A 9,150-nucleotide genomic window follows, 5' to 3' on the forward strand; every position below is an offset into this window, starting at 1 on the left:
ATTAAATTGTGATTAAAAAGAAATCTCTGCCTGTTCTCGCCTAATTTCCTGCCTATTGACGAGGGATTATTCAGCACTGGCAGTGGGATTACTGCACAGCCTGTAGCGACAGGGATGTTCCTGCCACCTTTATCGCTGTTCTCGCTTCCTTGTCTTGGGGATGCTCTTCAGGATCAGCTCATCACATCCCTGTGTGCAATTTCGCATCCACACCAGCTGATTTTGGGGACAACAGCAGCCTGGACATTGCTCCCTCAGCACCAAAAGAGCCCGCCGAAATTGCCCAGGGTAGCCGAGGAGGGTAGAGAGCGCACCCAGCTGCTGTGCTTTAGAGGGAGTTTGGTGCGTGGAGGGGGACAGGAGGGCAGGGACGATGCTGGTCACTGTTGTGCCCATCAGGTCGCCAGCTCTCAGTGTGCTGTCTCCAGCCAGGTGTGGGCACTGCTGCTCTCCAAGGGGGTCTGACATTGGTGGCAGAGCTACCAAAAATGATGCTCCAGCGCTGGCTCTGCGGGGCCAGCTCATGCTGGACGTGCCTGGCTCTGCTCCCTGATGGCCCATGTGCTCTCTGGTTGCAGGCACTACCCCAGCAAGGCTGGTCATGGCCTGATGGACAGCTGGTACGACAGCCCTGTGCCCAGCTACTCGCCCACCAGCCGAGTGGTCCCCAGGGAGCATGGCAAGAGCTTCCCGACTGGTAAGTGGTGGCCGCTTCCCAGCCTCACCAGCAGCCTGGGGTGGCCTTGGGTGCTTGGGGACGGGATCTGTAGTCCCAGTGGCAGCACAGAGGTGATGCTCAGCTTCCCCAGAGGGCAGTGGAACTCTTGGGGGGTGTCTGCCAGCACCTCTCACTCCATAGAATCATGGAATCATTTTGGTTGGAAGAGACCCTCAAGATCATTAAGTCCAACCATTAACCTAACTCTGGTACCAACCCATGTCCCTGAGAACCTCATCTAGGTGTCTTTTAAACCCCTCCAGGGATGCTGACTCCACCACTTCCCTAGACAGCCCATTCCAGTGCCTGACGACCCTTTCCAGAAAGTTTTTCTTAGTATCCAATCTAAAATGCTGCCTCCCGGCTCCACGTAGGTTCCCCTGACACCAAGGCAGAGGGTTTGGAGGGCCAGATCAACAGACTGGCTGAGCTGATTGGCAGGCTGGAGGACAAGGTAAGGGCCAGCATTTCCACAAGTGGGGCTGTCCCCTGGGTGTCCCCATAGCCACAAGGGACTTGGAGGTGACCAGGAGGTGGCCATGTCCATCCCTGCACCATGATATGCATGGGCTGGGGGTGGGGACTGGGTTGCTGCTGGTGGCAGAGTTGGAGGAAGTTACTTTGATGAGCTGATGGCAGTTGTTGAATGTGGAATGATTAACTGTGAGGTTTTTTTTTAGACAAGAAGAAGGCATAAGAAAGCAATGTCTCTTGCAGAGGCAGTGTTACTCCATCTAGGGACTGAAGGAGAAAATGTTGCAGTGCAGGAGGTGTTTCTGAAATCCTCCTGGTTTGCATTTGCAGGGCAGAAGGGAGAAAGGAGCAGGATGGGGGAAAAGCTGTGGTTCAGGGCAGAGACCACCATGCCAGTGGTTGCCAAAGGAAATAAGAGCATGCCTGGGGCTGGGGAAGGTACAAGCGGGGGTTGAGGAGGGGTGGGCACCCCTGCTTCTGTATTCCCAGGGCAGTTCAGGGACCATGACAAGCTGTTCAGGGGCTGATGCGAGGACGTGGTCTCGGGGATGCTGGCTGCACTAGGAGCTTTTGCAGAGGGTCCTGATGGGAGGGCGCAAAGGTGCAAATGGCTCTTGGAGCCATGCCCTGTGGAGAAGGGGGCACGGCCCCTCATGCCAAGCGCTGGGGACAGAAACTCACCAGGTTGGGAGGGACATGCAGCCTCAGCCCACCCCCCTGTCGCTCTTTCCCAGACTCTCTGGTTTGACCTGCAGCAGCGGCTGTCGGACAGCGAGAGCACAGCTTGCACGGTGAGAGCGCCTGCGGGGTGCTGGGGTGTCTCTGGCATCAGACTGGCGGGGGGGGCTCACCATGTTTTCTGGGGTCTCATGCATTGCTGTGTTTTTTGGGGTGCCTGGCAGTACCTCCTCCTGGTGCGGAACGAGATGACGGTGTCGCACAAGCACCTGGGCGAGTTCTGCAGCTCCCTGAAGCAGTACCTGAAGAGCGTGGCCGGGGAGCGGGACTGCTTCCAGTGGGTACCGCTGTGGGGCTGGGGGGGCTTGGGGTGGGCTGGGGGATGTCGCACTGCCCTCACAGCAAGGGGCACCCCATGAAGTGAAGGGTTGAGGCAAAACAGCCAGGATTTGGGCTGTAGTGGTGCTTGGCCAGCCAGTCCCTTTTGCATGGGCTGGGGAGTGCCAGGGGCTGCTGGGTTCACCCCGTGGTGGCCACCCTACAGCATGCCTGTGAGGGGACAGATGCCCAATGGTTCGGGGCTCACCCCTTTCCCTGCTCCCACCAGTGTCACCGCGGTGAAGCTGCCTGATGGGGTCACCTTCATCGTCTATGAGTTCTGGGAGACCGAGGAGGACTGGAAGAGGTAGGGGAAGGGGGAAAAAAAGCTCATTTTTTTGGTGGGGTTGCTTGGGCATGGAGGAGTGTTGGAGCTGCTGAGCCTCAAGCTCCATCCCCTGTCTGATGGCAGGGATGAAGCGCTGTCACTGTAAGGTGGATGGAGGAATTGGGGGATCTCTGCATCTCCACCCAGGGATGCCTTTGGGCATGGGGGATGGGAGGTGTCACTGTCCTGAACTGTGCCAAGCTGCTTTGCCCAAGAGGAGGATGAGCAGGATTGCTGGCACTCAACCCCTGCCACAGCTGCCAGGGTCAGGGAGGGGAGGTTGAGATGGTGAATTTGGGGGACTGTGAGCTGCCAATGTGCTGTCACCCACCCTGTCCCGCCTGGACACAGGCACCTGCAGAGTGCCACCTGCAAGGGCTTCCAGCACGTCAAGGTGGACACGCTGAGCCAGCCCGAGGCCATATCCAGTGTGGCTGTGCCAGGTAGGAGGAAGGCTGCCCTGTGGCCTGGGGGATGGAGACCCCCAGGCACTCTCCTGCCGTTGGGGAGCGGGTGTGGGGTGGGGGCCACACGGACAGGGCTGGGTGGGGGGGTTGGGGTGTTGTGAGGCCAGGTGGGGTGACCCACGGGTGCCATTCCCCTACAGCTGCGTGGTGCACCCTGAGCCGAGAGTGACCACCGGTGCTGGGGGTCCCGCCAGCGCTCACCCTGCTGCAGGGTGGCCATGACCCCCTCCATGGACGTGGATGGGAGGTGTTGGTGTAACCTGTCTGCAGTGAAAGAAACCCCCGTGTGTGTCCCCAGCACCCAACAGGTGTCCCCCCAGCTATCCTGTCACCTGGGTCACCTCTCCCTGGAGCAGGGTGGTCTCTGGGGGTGTCCCCCTGGAGCCTGCCAAGGAGGGGCTGGCAGGGTTGGGGGGGGCATCCCCCACACATGGGCAGTGGGGAAGGCAGGGTGCCGGCAGCCAGGCGATGGGAAGAGGGCAAGGTGGGGGTAGGAGGTAATGAGGGGCAGGGGTGGGAGTGTGAGGCTGCAGCCCCCCTGTGGGGGGTAAGTTAGGGGTCCCTGCTGGTCCCCAGAGCCACCCAGGGAGTGGGCCAGGGGGATTAGTCTGTACCCAGTGCAGTGTGTGTGTGTGTGTCTGCAGGGATGGGGACCCTTGTCTCTGGGGGAGAGCCAGGGTGGTGGTGGGGGTGTCCCTGCTCTCGGGATGCCCCTTAGTCCTGGGGGGGCGTGGGTGGTCCTGAGGTTTCCTTTGCGTGTGCGCAGTGGCAGTGGGTGCCTTGCAGATGTGGGGCTGGCTGCCCTCCCCTTTCCCAGGGTCTGTATGTCTGTCTGTATGTGTATCTGTTTGTGCGTGTGCAGCGCTCGCTGCCCATCCTGCCCCCCACCCCACCATCCCTTGGGGTGCGCCGTGTGGGGTCCTCCCCAATATCCTGTCCTGTATTTATTAGCTGCTGTACAACGGGAACAGTGATGCCAAATAAAAACGTGATGGGATCTGGTGGTGCAGCTGTGTCCGGGGCAATGGGGCTTGAGGGTATGGTGAGGGGCAGAGTTTGGGGTACAATGGGGGAGGTCCATGGCCCCTCAGCGCAGCAGCCCCAGCACAGCCAGGGCAGCGCTCTGCCCACAGACAAAGGCACCACTGAGCACAGAGATGACACCCCAGGAGATGAGAGCAGCCCTGTGGGGACACAAGAGGGGGGACGGTGGGACAGGGCTGGCCCTCAGTAACGCTCCCCCCGGGCGTGAGACCCTTAGTGGCGTCCCAGCCTCCTCTGCCATGCTCCTCTGCATTGCCCCCAGTGGGCAGCCAAAGACCCGGACAGCCCTTCCAGTTTGTCCGGTGCCCGCTGCAACGACTCGCAAACCTGGTCAAAAACCCAGCAGCTGCTACCACGAGGTCATTCCCAGCTCTGCCTGCACTCAGTGTCACCACTGAGGGTGCACAGTCCCTCACCACTCTACAGTCACCACTGAGGGTGCACAGTCCCACACCATCCCCACTGCTCATCGCACTCCTGCAGCCACAGCCAGCCCCTGTCCTACTGCCACATACCCCCATCCTGCCGCCTCCCCGGCTCCACCCCAGCCCCACCACCTGTGGGTCTGCACCCCCATGTCACCCCACATCCTGCAGCAAGTGCTGCTGTTTCAGAGCCCACAGGTGCCCCCCTTGCAGGGACCCCACCTTGGCTGGCATGCACCCCTGGGGACCTGCCCCTGCCCGCCGCCAAACCCGCAGACACTCACTTTTTGCGTGGCCCGAGGGTGCGGGTCCCGGTCATGCACACCAGGCACAGCCCTGCTGCCAACGCAGAAGCTCAGCCATGCCGCCATGGCACCGCTCACTGCCACAGCATCCTGCACAAGCACACCCCTGCACCCCCAAAGCAGGGCCAGCATGGCCACCCACCGCCGCAGCCCCCTGCCCACAGTGATGCTCCTGGCACCAGCGACTTGTCCCTCCCGCCGCTCACTCTTGCCTGGAAAGATGAAGATGAAGAACGCACTGATCCCCCCAATGAGCTCGATGACCTTGCCGATGTCCGGGACAAACAGAGCGATGGCAAGTGTGGTGGCCATCCAGGCGACTGTCAGCACCACCCGGCTCCGCTGCTCGTGCTCCTCGGGCACTGCTGTGGTCCTGCGCTTGGGGGTCGCCCACAAGTCCTGCACCACTGACCTGGAAGGGAGAAGGGGGGGCCGATGGCACCTGGCAGAGCTGCACCAGCGTGGGGGGACACCCAGCCCACCACTGTCCTCTCACCTGCCCAGCAGCACCACAATGGGGTAGATGGTGATGATGGAGACACCGAAGAGCAGGCGGGCGACGAGGACAACCGGGTCATTCCCTGGGTAGGACATCAGGACATCGGCTGCCACGGCCTCACCGAAGGTCAGGTAGCCATAGATCCCTGCGGAGAGGGAGGGTGGCAGGAACCTCCAGGGAAGGGGTGGTTGTGTTGGAGACAAGGATGGAGGAGCCTGGAGGAGGATGGAAGAGCTCCAGGGCCAGGGGACCCCAGGGGCAAGGAGAGGGTGAAGGGTTCCAGCTGCCGGTGTTACCAGTGAGGGAGTAGATGAGCAGGCAGATGAGCATGGAGAGCACAGAGACAGCCACCCAGTGGGAGAAGCTCTGGTTGCGCATGCTGCTGTAGATGGCCACACAGGCCTCGTGGCACTGCAAGACACAGGAGCACAGCGCTGGGGCCCTATGCGGTGACAATCCCCATCCCCAACACCTTTTCTCCCACCCATGGATGCCCTGTCCCCAGAGACTTGTATCCTGCCCCACAGCCATATCTGGTGACAGCCATGGGTCCCCTGCCTTGCATGGGGTCCCCGTGGTCTGGGATGCTGCAGGAGGCTGCCAGTAATGCCCCAGCAGCTGGAGACAGTGGGGCTGGGGTCACCTACCTGGAAGCCAAAGCAGATGGTGGGGATGACACTGAAAACAGAAGCCCAGGAAGAGGCCCTACGGTGTGGGGGGAGGAAACACAGAGCAAAGGGTGTGAGGCCCCCAGAGGCAGAGAGGACCTTGAAGGCTATGAAGCCCTGATGCCACCATGTGAACCTCGTGCTCAGTGATTCTGGGAGAAGGGGGCAATTGTTAGAGTGAAGGCTGGGGCAGAGGGCTGCCACCCACCCACCACCCTGCCAGTGCTGTCCCCAACTACCCCCCCGCCCAGGGCCACCCCCTGCACTGCCTCCAGCCCTGCCCCATGCCACCACTGGTGCCAGGTGGCCCCAGAGGGGACAGGGTGGGAGGGATGCAGGGCTGACCCTGCTACCTGGAGGGCTGGGGGGGCTCAGGCGAGCCCAGGCTCTCTGCCTGCAGGTGGTACTTGAGGACGATGACCAGGGTGAGGTAGCAGGCAGCCAGCGTGCCCAGGATGCTGCTGGGACAGGGGGAGTGTCAGCATGCAGACCAGGTGGGAGGGTGTCCCACGCCCTGCAGGGACCCGGGAGGAGATGGCCTGGGGCACAGGGATGGGCCACCACAGGGATAGCCCAGGATGTACCTGGAGTACTTCTGGAAGCCAATCTCCCTGGGGACAGAGAGCGGGAAGATGACAAGGACACAGAGAGCAGAGAGGGTGAAGCGTTGGTCTGCATACCAGGGAGGTGTCGAGGGGGCCCCACTCAACGTCCCATTGGGGTACAGGGAATCACACACTGTGGGGAGCAGGAGGGGGTCAGCTGTGCACCAAAAGGTGGCCCAAGGGGGTCAGGAGCATCACACCATGGCAGGGCCAGGGATCCCCACACCCTCGGGGGTCCAAAAAACCCTGGGGCTGCCCCAGCCCTCATGGGACCACCTTCCCCTCAACTCTCAAGAGTCACCGGTCCTGGGCAAACCCCGACCATGGGGCAGGGGGGACAACTCACGTTTCTCCAGCTGGTCACCCACCACCCTGAGGAGGGCCACGGAGATCATGAAGAGGTTGAGGAGGAAGCAAACCTCGCAGAGCTTCCCTGCTGCTGCCCCGCACACCGCTCGGACAACCCCCTGGTAGGTGGGCTGGGCGCTGAGGGCCGCTGCGTAGCCCAGCACCGCCAGCCCGCTCACCAGGAAGACCAGTGACCCCTGTAGGGACAGGACGCGGCAAGAAGCATCACATTGATTCTCTGTCACCCCCCGGACCCAGGGGTACCCAGCAGGGCCATGGTCAGGGACCAGGTCACCTTGTGGCCCTGGGTAACACAAGTCAGCAAAAGGATGAAGAAACATGATACTTCGGATCTAGATTTGGGGTTTTTTGGGCACATAGGGGACCAGCTACCAGTTTTATTTTAGGTTGAGCTAAAAGCCAGCTAAAAGCGTGGCTTTGGATGTGGAGTATCTCTAAGGCAGCAGTAACTTTTGCACCCCTGTTCTCCCTTTCAGCCTGGGTCGGGACATGAGGGTCCCCACCACCCCAGGACCCTATGTCCCAAACACAGGAGAACCTCACCCTCCCTTTGCCCCTTTCCCAGCACCAGCAGGTACCTCGGCTTCTTTTGGGGATGCTGCTGCCCACAGCCCCTCATCCCTCACCCCGGATCGGCTCCCCCGGTCCCCCCTTACCAGCTCCACCAGGAATGCGGGGGCGGCCCCCCCGGCCCTGCTGAAGGCCCAGGGGAAGCTCAGCAGCCCCGCGCCCAGCGCGGATTTCAGCATGATGAAGACGGCTCCGGCGGAGGTGAGCCCGGCGCCGCCCGCCGCCGGCAGCAGGGGCCGGCCCTCGCCCGCCGGCCGCTCCATCCCGGCGCCTCCCCGGCAGGGCTCTGGGCCGGGCGGGCAGCGGGACCGCTACCCCCCTCTGCCGGGCCCCGTGGGGGCGGGCGCGGGTGAGCGCGGGGGCTCCGCGAACCCTCCGCCCCCGCGGGGAGTGGAGAGGGGGCAGCGGGCGACGGGGCGGGAGCCGCCGTGGGAAACCCCACGTCCTGAGCCCACCCCAGCGCAGGGGGTGCAGGGGGGTGGGCATCGACCCAAAGCCCCGCTGGAGAGTGGTGGGAACCATGGTTCGTGTGTCACCACGGCTTGGGGCCAGCAGTCCATGTCCCCATGTCTGGGGACACCCCCAAGTCGCGAAGAGCTAGAGCAGACCATAGCAAAACCAGCAGCCTCCAGCACCGGGCTGGGCAGGCTGGGGGCTCACCATTCCAGCTGGGCTCCCCCGTCCATGAAGTTTCCACCATGTGACGTTTTGGAGCTTCTGCGGCACACAGAGGGTGAGGGAAGGGGGCTCTACCAAGTGCCCTTCAGCGCACTTGGCTGGTGGACGCTTCAGCACTCGTTAGGTGCAGGGTGAGGCCAGCACCTCTTGGTGTCTCCGCAGCAGCTAAAACCCACAGGTGTGCTCCTGCACTCGGGAGACCTTTGCCAGGAGCCATCCCACCCCAAACATGCAGGGAAAAGGGGTGCTGGGAGAACAGGATTGGGTGACTGATGCTGCAGGGACTTGCATAGAAGAGGCTGCACCCCACAGGTGTGAGGCCCCATCCCCTACATAGGGGACACACGGCAATTCTGTGCTGCTCCCGGGACATGCCCAGGGCCCTGGGGTTCAGCGCACAGCCCCCAGTGCTGGCTGTCAGCCCCTAATGCATTTTTGATTTCCCAAATATGTGCCCTTCTGATCTCAGTAAGACGGATAAAGAGACTTTAATCAGCTGCTAGAAGGAATTATAGATGGCTAATTGTGCCTGCCACCTCCATTACATCTCTGCTGCCTACGGGGCTTACAACCATTTAAAAGGGCCCTTCCAGGCCTTCATTAGCTGCACACCAAAGACTTTGGAAATAATTGGCCTCCACAATTTATAAATTGGCCACTGGGCTGTAAAATACCAACCACCAGGAAAGGCTCTTAATTCGGACTGGCGCTTTGATACAACTTGACTCTAGTTTCAAGCCTGCAGTGGAGCTGTAATCTCTCATTAGCACTGCAATGAGAGGAGTGAGCCTCCTTGTTAGCACCAACACCAAAGCTTTCCAGGCTCCCTCTGCCAGGAGCTCCCCATATCAAAGAGAGCCAGCCCGCCTCCCACGCCCGCATAGCAGCCCTGAGTGCTTTCTCTGCTCAGGAGCTCTGGGCACCCTTGCTTATATTTTTTCCTC

The 9,150-nt window shown here is 61.4% G+C and overlaps 2 protein-coding genes across 4 annotated transcripts in view; one reads left to right on the forward strand and one right to left on the reverse strand.

Moving 5' to 3' along the window:
• The window catches only part of NECAB2 (N-terminal EF-hand calcium binding protein 2), an 83,392-nt gene extending 80,098 nt beyond the window's left edge, over nt 1-3,294 (forward strand). Inside the window, exons 7-13 of the mRNA XM_082062805.1 lie at nt 579-697; nt 1,093-1,172; nt 1,927-1,983; nt 2,095-2,207; nt 2,478-2,555; nt 2,928-3,019; nt 3,184-3,294. Of these exons, the coding sequence (XP_081918931.1) occupies nt 579-697; nt 1,093-1,172; nt 1,927-1,983; nt 2,095-2,207; nt 2,478-2,555; nt 2,928-3,019; nt 3,184-3,212 (568 nt within the window). The 3' untranslated portion in view covers nt 3,213-3,294. The remainder of the gene's footprint in view (nt 1-578; nt 698-1,092; nt 1,173-1,926; nt 1,984-2,094; nt 2,208-2,477; nt 2,556-2,927; nt 3,020-3,183) is intronic.
• Nucleotides 3,295-3,975: 681 nt separating this feature from the next.
• On the reverse strand, nt 3,976-7,937 carry SLC38A8 (solute carrier family 38 member 8). 3 transcript variants are annotated; one of them, XM_082062804.1, is made up of 9 exons: nt 7,615-7,937; nt 6,936-7,134; nt 6,569-6,722; nt 6,338-6,442; nt 5,964-6,021; nt 5,613-5,727; nt 5,314-5,461; nt 4,797-5,229; nt 3,976-4,227 (listed from the first exon to the last, which is right to left on the reverse strand). In XM_082062804.1, exons 1-9 carry the CDS (start codon nt 7,789-7,791, stop codon nt 3,991-3,993), a joined length of 1,626 nt encoding a protein of 541 aa, XP_081918930.1. In that variant the 5' UTR covers nt 7,792-7,937; the 3' UTR covers nt 3,976-3,990. The 3 variants fall into 3 exon arrangements, with proteins under 3 accessions (XP_081918930.1, XP_081918928.1, XP_081918929.1); XM_082062803.1 differs by having other exon boundaries at nt 3,987-4,227; nt 4,797-4,848; nt 5,030-5,229; nt 5,314-6,021; XM_082062802.1 differs by having other exon boundaries at nt 5,314-6,021.
• Between the last annotated feature and the right edge of the window lie 1,213 nt (nt 7,938-9,150).

The sequence above is a fragment of the Streptopelia decaocto genome (assembly GCF_964273445.1).
Source record: "Streptopelia decaocto genome assembly, chromosome: 11".
Lineage (NCBI taxonomy): Eukaryota > Metazoa > Chordata > Aves > Columbiformes > Columbidae > Streptopelia > Streptopelia decaocto.

What these genes read in the sequence shown, in the direction of transcription:
- SLC38A8 (XM_082062802.1), bottom strand. Translation starts at nt 7,791, where the DNA reads ATGGAGCGGCCGGCGGGCGAGGGCCGGCCCCTGCTGCCGGCGGCGGGC. An exon ending in CCGCATTCCTGGTGGAGCTG is followed by an intron (nt 7,135 to 7,614) that starts GTAAGGGGGGAC and finishes CTGTCCCTACAG; the next exon opens with GGGTCACTGGTCTTCCTGGT. An exon ending in ACCCTCGGGCCACGCAAAAA is followed by an intron (nt 4,228 to 4,796) that starts GTGAGTGTCTGC and finishes GTGTCCCCACAG; the next exon opens with GGCTGCTCTCATCTCCTGGG.